This window comes from Prionailurus viverrinus, chromosome C1, assembly GCF_022837055.1.
Source record: "Prionailurus viverrinus isolate Anna chromosome C1, UM_Priviv_1.0, whole genome shotgun sequence".
Lineage (NCBI taxonomy): Eukaryota > Metazoa > Chordata > Mammalia > Carnivora > Felidae > Prionailurus > Prionailurus viverrinus.
In genome coordinates, this window is record NC_062568.1 from 176,225,476 (window position 1) to 176,242,621 (window position 17,146).

The following is a 17,146-nucleotide window of genomic DNA, read 5'->3' on the forward strand; positions in this document are numbered from 1 at the left end:
TATCTGTTTTTGTTGTTGTTGAATTCAAATTGGAAATTCATTGCCTCACTCACTAATAGTAACATAGAAAACAGTTGTCATAAATTGAGAAAAAAAAAACAAAAAACAACCCTACCCTCGGTAGTTTAAAACTTTTATAGAAATTTGAATGCCTCATGGTCCTTGCAACTTAACAGAAGATCATGGGGGAGGAGAAGTGAAGAAAAAAGTAAGAGTGGGAGGGAGGCAAACCATAAGAGACTCAAAAACTGAGAATAAACTAAAGGTTGATGGGGGTGGGAGGGAGGGGAAAATGGGTGATGGGCATTGAGGACACCTGTTGTGATCAGCACTGGGTGTTGTATGGAAACCAATTTGACAATGAATTTCATATTAAAAAAAAAAGAAAAGAAATTTGAAAGCCACACATTCTATCAACAACATGGAAATGAAATCTATCTTTAGGTGGTGTCAAAAATCTGAAGTAGCACACCCAGTTTGTATAGCATATTATGACCACCAGACATTAATTGGTAAAATTTACACTAACTGTATAGTCTGTCAAAAGTTCATCTCAAAACTGATGGTTTGAGCAAGAGTGTATCAGTTTGGAAGCTGTATTAAAACATCCTTATTCTGAAAGAAAAAAAAGTCCCTATTCTAAACAGATAGATTTCTTTCCCCATTAGCCCTATAAACGTTCAAATGGATGTATGGAGGTCTGCTGGAGACCCTGAGATAGGGCATTTTGCTTAATGTTGCCTCTTATCTTTGGAATGATGCCTGTGGGATCATCGAGTTCACAGACAGATGGATAGATAAAAAGATATATCTCCATGTTTATATAGAGAGATATGTACCTATGTTTCTATAGGCTTTAAAAGTTCCAGAGAGGGGCGCCTGGGTGGCGCAGTCGGTTAAGCGTCCGACTTCAGCCAGGTCACGATCTCGCGGTCCGTGAGTTCGAGCCCCGCGTCGGGCTCTGGGCTGATGGCTCAGAGCCTGGAGCCTGTTTCCGATTCTGTGTCTCCCTCTCTCTCTGCCCCTCCCCCGTTCATGCTCTGTCTCTCTCTGTCCCAAAAATAAATAAACGTTGAAAAAAAAAAAGTTCCAGAGAAAGTCTTGAAGAGAGATTTTTCTGCTGAAGACTGGTAACCTGTGTCGCAGTTGCCAGGGGACTTTAATTTCCACATCTGCTCCAGTGGTCAGATGTTCAGATACTCTCTTTTTGCTGACTTTCAGAATTAAGCACTTGTGGTTTTGTTGATTAGGTTCTTTGCCATCTCTGTAGGTTTTCAAGACATTTTTTATCTGTATCTCCTTGGAAATGTTTTTATGAATATTGTTTTATTTTGCTGCTTTTTCACAGATTTTGCAGAACTCTCCAGTTGTCTACCACTGTAGTACAATATAAATTTTAGTCTTGTGTAATTGTATCCTGAGGTCTAATTTCATCCCGGCTTTTGAAGTCTGTTTTTCCAAGTTGACAAATTCGTCACTGAGGCTGTATTCAAAAATTCTTCACTGAAGACAGCTAAACTCAACTGTCCCTTTTTCATATCCCAGTGCAGGTGATGGCTTCCCGTAGCAAGTGGCATTTACACATCTATTCTGATGCTTGGTAGTAAGATGCAGTAAGGTCTTTGCTACAAGGAAATGAGTGGTTCTAATATTAAACATTACCTACATGACTAGAGCAAGGTTGAGGTGCTTTTAAAATAATATAATAGCAATTCAGTTTTAAATTCATCTAAGTAAAGTAATAAAACTTTATTAGGGTACTCTTTTAGGGTAGATAAACTTTTTTACTTTTGCTAAGGTGGAACACTTCTACTTTGAGTGTCTGTTTTGCAAAAGATTTAGATTTGGTTATAAAGGAAAATAAAATGTCTTTAAGACATATTACTAGGAACAAAAACATTTTGTTCTTTTTAGCACACTCAGTACCACACCTTTAAATATAAGACATTCTCTGATAATGGGTCTTTTAGATTACTGAACAATATACTTACAGGGCATTTATAAAATCCAACAGAATCAATAAACAATTTAAACTGATGTAAAAATAGATTGTATGTCCCAGGCAAAATTGGGAGCATGACAAAACATAAAGCTATAGAAGTTACCTGGGTTAAATATTCATTAAGACGAAATAAGTTTTCCTTTAAGATTTCTGTGAAGTGTTGACTCCTAAATCATGTGTATGAATAAACAGACTTTCAAAAACTATTAGTGGGGCTCCTGGGTAGCTCTGTCAGTTAAGTGTCTGACTCTTCATTTTGGCTCAGGTCATGATCTTACGGTTCGTGGGATCAAGCCCTGTGTCAGGCTCTATGCTGTCAGTGCAGAGCCTGCTTGGGATTCTTTCTCTCCCTTTTTCTGTGCCCATCCCCTGCGTGCCGTATACTCTCTCTCTCTGTTTCTCTCTCTCTCAAAAATAAAACGCTTATTAGTGACTGTAAGCAAATAAATTTCTTTATTTATAGTGAAGGTGCCTTTTGCTTGAAGCCCATTTAAAAAATATCTTCGGTAGAGTTAACACACATAAAATGGTTTCAATCTTTATTATAAGTCTTACATTTCAGAAACAGTTTTCTCCTCAAAGTATAAATATTAATATTATGACTTATAATTTGTATTAGGCTGTAAAGTTATTACTAAAAACAGACTAAGAAATACTAGCAAATTTAATTAAAAAGGAGCTGATACTCTTTTTAATCATGCTTACCGTTTTGAATTTTGTAAATGAAGTTAAAGATTGTTAGGCAGTCATTTCTTATACCACAGCACAGACTAGTGGACCCTCTCATAGCACACTGAAGACACCCTGTTGGAACTGCACATTTGGATCTCAGATTTTCAAGATGTGTTGCATATGTAGCAAATATAACAAAGTTGGCCATATATTTGTGTAGCTTCAATAACACTTCCTTTTACAAATATGGGAGATGAAAATTTAGATATAGTTGATCATCCATTAGCGATTACATTCTTTAAAACAGGTTATGTAAATCATTTATCCTGCTAAAGAGTTTATACCTTGTGTAAATATATAAAATTGTAACTTTGTAAGAATAAGTTAGGAGGAAAAAAAGGCAAAGATGTAAGCAATCTAGTAGCATTTTAGTACCCATTCCTTTATGAAGGAATTATCAATAACACTTCGTATAGATGAATTATAATCAGATGGATCTGGAAATTTTCATTATTACTTGTATAAAATAAAGTAACTTCAGAATACTAATGCCAGTTTTGAGTTTGAGCGGGAATAAGAAAGAGGAATGGTTGTTTTATTTCTTCTTTAACTCCAAAACTCAGATTTTCATAAAAGTCTCATTTTCCTTTCCTTTTACAATATTCACTTAAAAAGCACATTTATAGGAGAGACTAGAGAAGTGATTGATATCTGTGCTGAGAGGGAATCCTTCAATTTTGATACCCCCCTATCTTCTGAAGGAGTAAGAGCATGATTGCATTCTAAATAATATTTTCATCTATTTGAACATTTTGTTTCATTTCATAAAATTAGTTTTATTGTTCTGTATACATAAAGGCATTTTATCCATATAATTTAAGAGAGTGTGATTAAATTACTGGAAAATAAGAACTAATTTTAAAGGCACTATACATGGAATTATTGTTCTAATCTGCAGATCTGTATCTTTATTTAGAGATAAAGCTCTAAAGAATTGTGTATGGAAATCATTAAAATGATTAACTACTTAGGTGTGCTCTCCCTAATTCACATCAAACGTTATTATTACTGCTTATTGCACATATTATGAAGGCGTAATATTTCCGTGGAGAATCAGTGCCTGATTTTACATCTGCCTCTCATCTTTGGTCAAAGAAGAAAATATGCTATTTAAATCTTTCTGTGTCATCACACCGGGATAAGAAAAAACAATGACTTTTGGTGTCTGGCATTTGGACAGATTTCTTTCTCTCCCTCTGGCTACAAGTCACCTTTGTTTTTTATGCCTACAGATTCCATTCTGATTGGTGTTCACCTTCAAACTGCGATGAGATCCATGACCGGGTAAAAAATGTCTTGAAATCACATCAGGCTCATCAAAGACATTTATATGTTAGTTTCTAAAATTTCCTCTTGAAGGCCTTTTCTAATTGGGCAAGAGAACCACTCCAGATGCTTAAACCTGTAATAGTTAATCACTGAAAGAGAAGAAAAAAAGATACAACCTCCATTTGATGGAAGTCAGTGGTTTTGCTAAAGGCAACATCTCTAACTTCCTCTTGACCTGAGTCATTGTGCAAAATGTTTGACATCATCTGACCTCTAAACAGTGTTATTGATCACATCTCGTAGTAAGTAGTGACTTTATGATAATTATTTTATTGCCTTCCAAGTATGGGGGCTCTTGTTTTATGGCCCAGTATAAAACAATTCCATTTCTTGCAAATAGATTGTATTCTAAATGGTAGAATGAGGGGAGGTGGGGTGAGAAATAATTATTTTGAAGAAGCTTCCCAGCTGATTTTTATGTTATTTAAAAGAGGAAAAGAGCCAGTCAGGTTTACTGGGTTTAATATTAGAGACCATCAATATGAGAATATTTTCTGAGGTAAGGCAAATAAACATATATATGACGGGCAGCTGGGAAATAATTACAGTGCATTCTTTTTGTGATTTTTTTGTTCCAGCAGTTTAAAAAACAATCATTTATCATGAGTGTCATGTTGGGAATCTGACATTTCCTGTCTCTCGCATTTCCTCTTAGCTGCTGCCACTTCAAGGGTAAACATTATCCTAAGTTCTAATGGCAAGATTAGTCTTATGTGTTTTAATTTTTATATAAGTGACATCCTTCAGTATGTACTTTTTTCTCTGACTTGTTTCACTTTGATTTTGCAATTCAGACTATCGTGCGCTACAGACATCTTGTTATATTTAGAAACAGTTCTTCACTTTTGCTGCTATACAGTATTTTATTTTATGAAGCTACTACTGTTGATTTATTCATTCCTCTGTTAATGGACATTTGGGTTGTTTCTGGTTTGGGCTCTTATAAAGCTGCTATAAGCATTGTATGTATACCTTGATGCGTATATAGAATACAATGATGCAATGAAGGTATCATTGTATTGAGTATGTATTCTTATTTGGAATTGCCCAGTCATGGGCTGTGTGTACACTCAGCCCTAGAAGGTGCTGTCAAAAGAATTTTTCAAGTGATTTTAACTACCTGTGTGTGAGAGTTGTACTTGCTGCACATCCTCACTGCTACTTGATTGATGTGTGTGTGTATGTGCTTATGTAAGTTTTCCTTTTGGCATTTGGTAAGAGGTAGTTTATCATATAATGGTTTTAATTTGCTATTTCCTGATGACTAATGTATATGTTTATTGGCCATTGGATATTCTCTTTTGTGAATGCTTGTTCAGGTTATTTGTGAATTTTTGTACTGAATTGTCTCCTTTTGGTTTTTTGTTCAGAGTTCCACATAGATCCTTGATATGAATTCTTAGATATATATTTTGTAATTGTCTTTTCTCACTCTATGCCTCATATTTTTATTTTCTTAGTGACATCTTTGATGAAAAAAAATTCTTGATCCTAATGAATCTATTTCATTATTTTTAATTTGTTGATCAGCATTTTTAGAAATTTTGTGTACTTCGAGACTTTCTCCTATGTTTTCCTCTAATGGGTTTTTGGGTTTTTTTTTTTCACATTTAAATGTATGTTCTGGTTAAAATTATTTTTTCTGTATCATGGTAGATAGATCTCAAATCCCAAGAAAGGTTTAAGCCTCCACATTTCTTTCTAGTTTTATTAATTTTATATATTTTGAAGCTGTGTCATTGGTTGGATATAGACTTCAGACTGTGATATGAGCCTTTTATTGTGAATGCCCCTATTCATCTCCTTGCTTGAGGGTAGTACATTTTATCTGATATTTGTATAGTTAGAATGGCTTTATTTTGGCTAGTCTATGAATGGTATATATTTTTTTCTTTTTTCTTTTTATCATTGTATTTAAAGTGTATATATTGTGAGTAGCACGTTTTGTTTTTGTTTTTGAAGAATTAAAATCTAGGATTTTTATGTAGATTGATTGTCTTTGGTTGGAATTAGCAAGCATTTTTATAACTTATTTTCCTTTTTATTAACTTGTTAATTCATTTTCTAACTCTTCTATTATTGGCTGCCCTGGAGATTTCAGCTTGCACACTTGACAAATTATTTTTTGTTCACCTCCCTACCAGTATTGGGGCCTAAAAACATTTAACCCATCCCCTTTTTTTCATATTTTTGCATTTTAATTTTGTACTTTAATTCTACATGTATAAAACACACAAGAAATTAATTTTGTTTATATGATGTTTATTCATACTAATCACTTATTTATCTGTTGTATTATTCTTCATTCTTTCCTGCAATTCCATGTTCCCATATGGATTCTAGAGTCATTTTCATTCTACCTGAAGAGCATCCTTTAATACTTCTTTCATGACATTCTCCTGGCTGTGAATTCTGATTTTGTTTGAAAACATCTTGTTTTCACTTTTATGTGGGATGGTTTTACTGGATATAAAACTCTAGGTTAGTAGTTATTTTCTTCTCTTTTATTTATTTATTTATTTATTTATTTATTTATTTAACGTTTATTTTTCAGAGAGAGACAGCATGAGTGGGGGAGAGGCAAAGAGAGAGACAGGGAGACACAGAATCCAAAGCAGGCTCCAGGATCCAAAGCCACTGAGCCACCCAGGCAACCCTCTTTGTCATTTTAAAGAAGCTATTCCATCATCATCTGGCTTCTTTTATGTCTTGAAAAGTCAGCTCCCACGCTTTTGAAGTAATGTAGGTATTTCTCCTCCTACTCCCGTTATATTTAAAATTCACTCTTCCACTTTGTGTTTAGTAATTTTACCATTATATACCTAGATGTGGTATTCTTAGGTTAATCTATGTTAAGTTTTCAGAGCTTCCTAAATTTGTAGGTTGATATTTTTCATCAGTTTCAGAAAACCTGTAGCCATTATTTCTTTCAACATTGCTTCTGCCCCATTATCTGTTTCCCGTTCTTCTGGACTCCCAGTTATATAAGATTTTTAGACTGTATCTCATATATATCTTATGCTTATTTTGATATTTTTAATTCTTTTTTCTTTTCCTCTCTCTCTCTCTCTAGTTTGATATTTTCTTTAGAAATGTCCTCTAGTGGGGCATCTGGGTGGCTCAGTTGGTTAAATGTCCGACTTCGCTCATGTCATGATCTCACAGTTCGTGAGTCCGAGCCCAGTGTCGGGCTCTGTGCTGACAGGTTGGAGCCTGGAGCCTGCTTCAGATTCTGTGTCTCCCTCTCTCTCTGCCCCTCACCTGCTCACACTCTGTCTCTCTCTGTCTCTCAAACATAAACATTAAAAAAAATTTTTAAAAAAAGAAACGTCCTCTGGTTTGGTAATCCTGTCTCTGTGGTTACATTGATGTTAAAACTATTTGAAACTTTTTGAAAGACATTAACTTTCAAGAATTTTTTGAGAGGCATAAAATACCAAAACTAACTCAAGAAGAAATAGATAATCTCAATAGTTATATATCTATTAAATAAATTGAATTTGAAGTTAAGAATCTTACATAAAAGAAAACACCAGGCCCAGTTGGTTTCTCTGGTGAATTCTACCGAACCTTTAAGGAAAACATAATACTAGTCTTATGAGACAGAAAGTAGAAGGAGGAAAACTTCCTAAGTCATTTTATGAGGTCAACATTTACCCTAGTGTCAATGACATAATAAGAAAAGAAAAATATAGACCAAAATCTTCATGAACATATATGCAGAAATCCTCAACAACGTATTAGCAGATCAAATCTAGCAGTATCTAAAAATGAAAGTACATCATAATCAAGTGGTCTCATTCTAGAAATGCAATATAAATTCATCCTATTGACAGGGTAGATAAGAAAAAGGTTATTTCTTCTGTATGTCATTTCAATAAGCACAGAAAAAATATCCAACAAAATCCAACTCTGTTCTTGATAAAAAGTCTCAGTAAAGTTGAGGTAGAAGGGAACTTCCTCAACCTAATAAAGAGCATCTTTGAAAACCTACAACTAACGTTATGCTTATGGATGAAAGACTGAATGTTTTCCCCTAAATTCAGAAACAAGGATGCCCTCTCTTACCATTCATTTAACATCATAATGGGAGTCTTAGACAATGCAGGAAGGAAAAGGAAATGAAATGGATATAGGTTGGAAAGTAAGAAAAAAACCCTTATGTTTGCAGAGGATATGGTTTGCAGGAAATTCCACAGGATCTCCAGGAAAGCTCCCAGAATTAAAAAGTAAGTTTAGCAAGATCACAAAATAGAAAGAAAGCCCATTTTTTCCCTATATACCAGCAATGAATAATTGGTATTTTAAATTAGAAAATCCATACCACTTACAATAGCATTAAAATTCAAGTGTTTATGTATAATTCTAACAAAATATGTTCAGTGTTTGCATTCTGAAAACTACATAATGCTGTTGACAGCAATCAAAGAAGATAGAACTAAGTGGAGATATAGCCCATGTTCACAGATTGGAGAACTCAAAATGAAGATGTCAGTTTTCCCCAATTTGATCTCTGGATTCAGTTCAATCATAATCAAAACCCTATCAAACTTTTTTTTTTTTTAATTTTTTTTTCAACGTTTTAATTTTATTTTTGGGACAGAGAGAGACAGAGCATGAACGGGGGAGGGGCAGAGAGAGAGGGAGACACAGAATCAGAAAGAGGCTCCAGGCTCTGAGCCATCAGCCCAGAGCCCGACGCGGGGCTCGAACTCACGGACCGCGAGATCGTGACCTGGCTGAAGTTGGACGCTTAACCGACTGCGCCACCCAGGCGCCCCCCCATCAAACTTTTTAATAGAAATTGACAAACTGATTCTAAATTGTATATAGAAGGGCAAAGGAAATTGAAAAACCAAAAACAGTTCTGAAGAAGAACAAAGTTGGAGGACCCACTACCTAATTCTAAGACTTACTGTAAAGCAGGGGCGCCTGGGTGGCTCAGTTGGTTGAGCATTAGACTTCAACTGAGGTCATGATCTCACAGTTTGTGAATTTGAGCCTTGCATTGGGCTTTGTGCTGACAGCTCAGAGCCTGGAGTCTGTTTCAGATTCTGTGTCTCCCTCTCTTTCTGCCCCTCCCCTGCTCATGCTCTGTCTCTCTTGGGAAAAAAAAAAAAAATTAAAAAATTTTTTTAAAAAGACTTACTGTAAAGCACAACAGTGAAGACAGTATGGTATTGACTAAATAGTAGACACACATGTCAAAAGAACAGAATACATACGCCAGAAGAAGATCCGCATAAATATTGTCAACTGAGTTTTGGTAAAAGTGCAAAGTCAGTAAAACAGAGACTTTGCATTTGTTGTCTTTTCAATGCATGGTTCTGGATTATAAAAATACACATTTGAAAATAGATCAGAAACCTAAAACATGGTAGAAAATCTAATTATTCATATTTGGAAATTACTTTTAAGATATGACTCCAAACACACCCATTAAAAAAATTGATAAATTAAACTTCATTAAAATTAAAAATGTTTGGTCTGTGAAAGTTACTGTTAAAGAGAATAGAATGACAAGCCACAGTCTAGATGAAAATATTTTCAAATCACATCTATAATTAAGGACTTGCATCCAGAATTAAAAAAAAAAAATCTTCTTCAAACTCCGTAATAAGAAAATCAAGAACCCAATTTAAAATGGTCAATATATCTGAACATACATTTCACTAAATAAACATATGAAAAGATGCTCGATAGTCATAGAAATACAAATTAAGGGGTACCTGGGTGGCTCAGTAGGTTATGTTTTGGACTTTTGGTTTCATCTCTGGTCACTATCTCACAGTTCATGGGATCAAGCCCCAGATTGGGCTCTGCACTGTCAGCTTGGATTCTCCCCCTCTCTCTCTTCCCTTTCCCCACTAATGTGCCCTCTTTCTCTCAAAATAAGTTTTTTAAATATTATTTAAAATGCAAATTAAAACTGCAGTGAGATACCACTACCATCTATTAGAATTGTTAAACTGAAGCAAAAACCCAAAAAAACTTAGACTAGTAAATGCTGTCAAGGATATGGAGCAACAGGAATTCTCATTCAGTGCTAGTGGGAATGCCCAATGATACACCTACAGGATAGTTTGGCAGTTTTGTATAAGGTTAAATACACTTATATGACCTAGCAATCCTACTTTAAAGTATTTACCCAAATTAACTGAAAACTTACATTCACACAAAGACCTATATGTGAATGTTTATAGAAAATTTATTCATAATTATCCCAAATTAGAAACAATCTATATGCTCCTCAAAAGCAAATGATGAACAAACTATGGTACAGCCACTCAATGGGGAATATAACTCAGCAATAAAAAAGAGTGAGCTATAAATTCATACAACAACATGGAGAGTCTTAAATTCAGTTTGCTAAGTAAAAAAGCTGTGAGGCTACAGATAAAAAGAACTAATTACTGTATTCTTTTGCAGGGATTTGCAAACATTTTCTGCAAAGGGCCAGAGAGTAAATATTTTTGGTACCATAGGGTCCCTGTCACATGACTCAGTTCTGCTGTTGTAGCACTAAAGCACACATAGGCAATAGGTAAACAGGTGAATGTGTCTGTATTTCAGTAAAACTTTATCCATGTGCACTAAAATGTGAATTTCATATGATATTCATGAAACCTCTCCCCCTCCCATTTAAAAAGGTAAAAATTAAGAAAGTAGGGATAGAAGGAATATACCTCTAGATCATAAGGGCCATATACAAAATACTGACAGCTAATATCACCCTCAATGGGGAAAAACTGAGAGCTTTCCTGCTAAGGTCAGGAACATGACAGGGTTGTCTACTCTCACCAGTGTTGTTCAACATAGTTATGGAAGTCCTGGCCTCAGCAATCAGACAACAAAAAGAAATAAAAGGCATACAGACTGGCCAGGAAGAAGTCAAACTTTCACTCTTCCCAGACAACATGATAATCTACATGGAAAACCCAAAAGACTACACCAAAAATTGTTAGAACTGATACATGAATTCAGCAAAGTTGCAGGATATAAAATCAGTGTACAGAAATCGGTTGCATTTATATACACCAGTAATTAAGCAGCAGCAAGAGAAATCAAGGAATTGGTCCCATTTACAATTGCACCAAAAAACCCATAAAATAACCTAGGAGGGGCACCTGGGTGGCTCAGTTGGTTAAGCATCTGACTTTGGCTCAGGTCATGATCTTGGGGTTTGTTGGGTTTGAGCCCCATGTTGGGCTGTGTGCTGACAGCTCAGAGCCTGGAGCCTCCTTCAGATTCTGTGTCTCCTCTCTCTGCCCTTCCCATGCTCATGCTCTGTCTCTTTCTGTCTCTCAATAATAAATAAACATTAAAAAAACCTTTTTAAAAAAAATAAAATAAAATAACATAGGAATAAGCCTAACCAAAGAGGTAAAAGATCTGTACTCAAAACTATACAAAGCTTATGAAAGAAATTGAAGAAGACATAAAGAAATGGAAAGACATTCCATGCTTATGGATCGGAAGAACAAATACTGTTAAAATGTCAATACTACCCAAAGCAATCTACACATTCAATGCAATCTCTATAAAAATAGCACCAGCATTCTTCACAGGCTAGCACAAAAATTCTAAAATTTGTATGGGACCAGAAAAGACCCTGAATAGCCAACGTAGTGTTTAAAAAGAAAACCAAAGCTGGAGGCATCACAATTCCAGACTTCAAGCTGTATTACAAAGCTGTAATCATCAAGACAGTATGGTACTGGCATAAGAAAAGACACATAGATGAATGGAACAGAATAGAGAACCCAGAAATGGACCCATAAATGTATGGCCAACTAATCTTTGACAAAGCAGGAAAGTATATCCAGTGGAAAAAAGACAATCTATTTAGTAAATGGTGTTAGGAAAACTGGACAGCAACATGCAGAAGAATGAACCTGGGCCACTTTCTTATACCATACACAAAAATAAACTCAAAATGGATGAAAGACCTAAATTTAAGACAGGAAACCATCAAAATCCTAGAGGGGAAAACAGGCAACAACCTCTGTGACCTCGGCCACAGCATCTTCTTATTAGACATGTCTCCAGAGGCAAGGGAAACAAAAGCAAGCATTAACTATTGGGACTTCATCAAGATTGAAGTCTTCTGCATAGTGAAGGAAATAATCAACTAAAAGGCAACCAACAGAATGGGAGACAATATTTGCAAGTGACATTGGATAAAGAGTTAATATTGAAGATCTATAAAGAACTTATCCAACTCAACACCCAAAAACCAAATAATCCAGTGAAGCAATGGCAGAAGACATGAACAGACAAAGAAGACATCCATATGGCAGACAGACACATGAAAATGTGTTGACATCACTCATCATCAGGGAAATACAAATCAAAATCACAGTGAGATACCACCTCACACCTGTCAGCGTGGCTAAAATGAACAATTCAGGAAACAATAGGCATTGGCAGGGATGTGGAGAAAAGGAAATACTTTTTGCACTGCTGGTAGGAATGCAAACTGCTGCAGCCACTCTGGAGAATAGTATGGAGGTTCCTCAAAAAATTAAATAGAACTACCCTGTTATCTAGCAATTGCACTACTAGGAATTTGTCCAAAGGATACAGGAGTGCTGATTCAAAGGGGCACATGCACCCCAATGTTTATAGCAGCACTATCAATAATAGTCAAATAATGCAAAGAGCCCAAATGTCCATCAACTGATGAGTGGATGAAGATTTGGTGTATATATACAACAGCCTATTACTTGGCGATCAAAAAGAATGAAATCTTGCCATCTGCAACAACCTGGATGGAACTAGAATGTATTATGTTAAGCGAAAAAAGTCAGTTGGAGAAAGATAGATATCGTATGATTTCATTCATGTGGAATTTAAGAAACAAGATGAACATAGGGGAAGGGAAGGAAGAATAAGATAAAAAGAGAGAGGGAGGCAAACCATAAGAGACTTAAATACAGAGAACAAACTGAAGGTTGCTGGAGGGGTGTTGGGTAGGGGTATGGGCTAAATGGGTAATGGGCATTAAGGAGGGCACTTGTTGGGATGAGCATTAGGTATTATATGTAAGTGATGAACCACTAAATTCTTCTGAAACCATTATTACACTATATGTTAACTAACTTGGATTTACATTTAAAAAAAATTTTTAAAGGTAAAAATTACTTTTATCTTAAGGCCTTACCAAAACAGACAAAGGGTCAGAATTAGCCTGGGAGTTGAAGTTTGCTAACCCCCATTTTACTAGATAAGTGTGTTTTATACAGGGTATTGGATTAGCAATTATGAAAAGACTTTACATATATATATGAGAGTTGGACAAGTAAGTAAATATATCATAGATAAAGATAGCCAGGTTTTTCAGTGTCAGAAAATAAGTGACAAAGAAACAAGGTGGGTGAGGGGTGGAATGAACTGCATGATGTTATTTGTTGTCTAAAATAACAGTTTAATTCATGTTTATTTTAATATATAGAGAGAGATTGGTTCAGAAATACAGAGCTGATTGTATATTTGGGTTAATACACATCCATGGTTCCCAGTTTTGCCCTCCAAAAGGGCCTAAAAGGAGTGACAATCCAATAGCAGTGAGCACACCCAGCTTCCAGATCTTGGTTTCTAAATACCTACACTCAATAAAAGTTATCAGGACTCTTAGAGAAATAGCTGATTCTGGGGCTAGGACAGGGAAAACACAAGATTAGGATGGAACATCTTGTAGTATGGGAAGTGAGGAATTGCTTAAAAAAAGAAAAGGCTGAGGGGAGTGAGTGAGGAGAATAGGGGCATATAAGAAGAACACAGGAGCCAATCTTAAGTCCCTGTGGCCGTTGTCAGAATAATTTGAGCAACAAAATAAATACCAATATTTGGATTATGACCCAAAGAATAAAATAAATATCCATGAGTATATATTGACATAAGCGAAACAATGAATGACCAAGGATGAAAATGGACACATCTTCCTTACAGAAGATTTGTAAATAATAATTGAGGATACTGCCCCCTCCAGGAGGTGGAGCTTAATTCCTCTTCCTTTGAGGGTGGGCTAAACTTAATGATTTGTTTTTAAAATAGAAAGAAAGTGTAACTTGGAGATATCTGGAAGACACCACCTTTACAAAGTGATCGAGTTTAACATCAGTAATCATTAACTCATGCTGATATCCTGTATTCCTTGATATCAGGTAATGTGAAGGGTTGTTCCTCAAAACCCATAACCCTGGCCTAAACATGAAAAAACATCAGACAAAATCAAATTGAGAAACTTCCTACAAAATTCCTGACCAGTACTCTTCCAAACTGTCAAGGTCAGAGAAATGAGGAAGGACAGAAACTTGTCACAGATTAGAAGAGAGTATAGAGAAATAATGACTAAAAGCAACATGATATCCTGTATTGGATCCTGGAACAGAAGTGCATCACTGGCAAAACTGGTGCAATGCAAATAAAATTTCAGTTTAGATAATTACTGTACCAATGTTAATGTCTTAGTTTTGCAAAATGAATGGTGGTTACGTAAGATGTTAACATTAAGACAACCTGGGTGAGGGGTGAAGTTCCTGTGTATAAGAACTCTTTTATCTTTCAACTGTTTTGTATATCTAAATATTCAAAAATAAAAAGTTAAAGTATAGTTGATCCTTGAACAATGTGGGGGTTAGAGGCACCACACCCCCTTCACACAGTCAGAAATCTACATATAACTTTTTTGACTCCCCTGAAACTTAACTAAGAAAACAAAAAAAAAAAAATCATAAGGAAGAGAAAATAGATTTACAGTACTGTAAAAAATCTGCATTGTAAGTGGACCTACACAGCTCAAACCCATGTTCAAGGGTCAATTGTTTTAAGTTCTTAATTTCAGCTCTTTGGGCTTTTAACTGAGAACTAGTGTGATTATAGGCCCTTCCCTCTCAAAGGGTACTATGTATAATTCTTCTTACGCAAGACAGCAGAAAATCTCTTCTGCTTTTCAAACACTTTCTGCTTAGCTTTTTGTCCTTTTATCCTGCACTGTTTCACACATTCTGCTAGTGTCTTGAGGGAACAGTTAGCTTGGTTTTGCACCCATCATGTCTCAATGGATTTTGGCCTCTCAGGCTTTTAGTTTTGTACATCTAGCGTCGTAAGACTGCCAAAATCCTGCTGGTTTCTTTGTGCTCCAGGAGTGGACCTGTGGTTGAACAAAGCATCGATTCCCAACATTTTTGTTCTATGCTCAGAACACAAATGCCCCCAGGAAAACACCAGCTGCAGAGCTGCAGACCTTCAGTTCACCTCTTCTCTCAGAAGTACTAGTGGCACTGTTCATACCACTGTTTAAGCAGCTTCCTAATGCCTTTAAACAAAAACAATATATATGCAGTAAAGTTGCTCATGTTGGCTTAAACTTGGCACTAATGTCAATATCTTAAATTGCTTTACACTAAGAGTGGCCTGAACACAAGCTCTTAAAATTAGTCATATTTTTCCGCCTGTGTTAATTCATATGGTATAATCGAGCTTTTTCCACCAAATACCGGCATGCTGTGTGTCTGGCACTATGCACAGCACTGGGGGTCTTTTTCATGAAATCAGATTTCCTGCCCATAAGGAACTTATATAATCCAATGATTATTTAATAAACCAATAAATAAATATAAAAGTAAAAAAAAACCTGTGGCACACTATATGATTAAGTATAAGAATAAAAAGCATAAATAAATAATGCCATTGTTCTTCCAGAGAGAAATAAATTGATTACATAGGAATAACTGTTTATTAAATGTTCACTACGTCCCAGGCACTCTGTATGTGTTATTCCATTTTATCATCACAATAATCTTACAAAGTAATTACTATTTTAAAGATGAGCTGAGGCTCAGAAAAGTTGAGTGACTTGTATAAGGTCATGTAGCCATTTAAGATGATTGGAACCGAGATTTGAATCTAGATTAATAGTAATAGTCTTTGATCTTAACCACTAAGATCTACAGAAGTAAACACACAGAATACAATCTGACACACATTAGTTCGATAATATGCCCAAACATAAACATGTAAAATATGCAAATATAAGATCTGTCAACAGAACACATGTTCAGAAACAAATAAACACCAACATACTAGACGTAGACATTGTGGCCACACTCTGGACACAGGTCAGATCAAAACACAGTTTGGTCCTACTTGAAGGGTACTCATAGACAAAGATATACCATCTTAAAAGTAAATATCAGGGTTTTTAAATTTATTTTTTTTTTACTTCACAAAGAATTTTACAATTTACAAAAAAAGGGTGTGTTTTTTTGTTTTTTTACTTCACAAAGATTTTATTTAAATATCACCCTCTTCTGAGACCGTGAAAAAGTCCTTTATGAATCACTAAACATTAGTACAGAGGAGAGGTAAAACATAATGTGTTGGAAGTTTGGTAATCATTAAAAAATTAAGAGAACTTATTTCAAACAAGCTAATGAAAGTGTGATCAGGAAAGATTCAGTTGAAAATAAAATCTAGTTAAAAAGGTAGCAAACACCCACCATTTTGATTTTCACATTTATTCAAGAAAATGTAAGATCACTTCAACAAAGACCCCAGTCCTTTTGCTAGTGTATCTAAAAATTCCAGACTCTAGTGCCTTTTGACAGAAATAAGGTACTAGAGGGAAACACAGAATATAGGATAGGTAGGATAAATAGAAAACAGTAAATTAATACCCAACCACATCAGTAGGTACATTGAATAAAGTAAACATTACAATTAAACACAGTGATTGCCACATTGAGTACAAATGACAATATGTAGTTATTTCAAAATCCCTTTTAAATATAAGCAAAGGTGGAGTCATGCTATGTCTTTCATCATCAGGCACATAATTCCTGATTCATTCATATTCTCTCTCACTTGGTCACTCTGTGTAGCCATTCCAATGCCTAGATGCTTTAAATAGCAGAAATAAGAGTAAAAAATAAGAGTAAATGTGACTTAATCTTATCAGGCTGTCCTGTACAGAAATGCATGTTTTTAGACAAAACTCCATGTGGAAATTGTAAGGAATAATCCAGGTAAAGCAGAAGGTCCTTGTTGGGCCAAATCATGGAAAGGCAGGCTAAGATATTT

At 35.3% G+C, this 17,146-nt stretch overlaps 1 protein-coding gene across 3 annotated transcripts in view; it reads left to right on the forward strand.

The window, feature by feature from the left end:
- Positions 1–17,146, forward strand: part of SPATA6 (spermatogenesis associated 6) — a 143,401-nt gene that overhangs the window by 97,678 nt on the left and 28,577 nt on the right. Inside the window, exons 11-12 of one of the 3 annotated variants that reach the window (XM_047873116.1) lie at positions 3,967–4,066; positions 6,618–6,654. In XM_047873116.1, coding sequence (XP_047729072.1) covers positions 3,967–4,066; positions 6,618–6,632 — 115 coding nt within the window. In that variant the 3' untranslated portion in view covers positions 6,633–6,654. Of the gene's footprint in view, positions 1–3,966; positions 4,067–6,617; positions 6,655–17,146 lie in introns of those variants that run through there. The other 2 variants (XM_047873115.1, XM_047873113.1) reach the window with 2 other exon arrangements.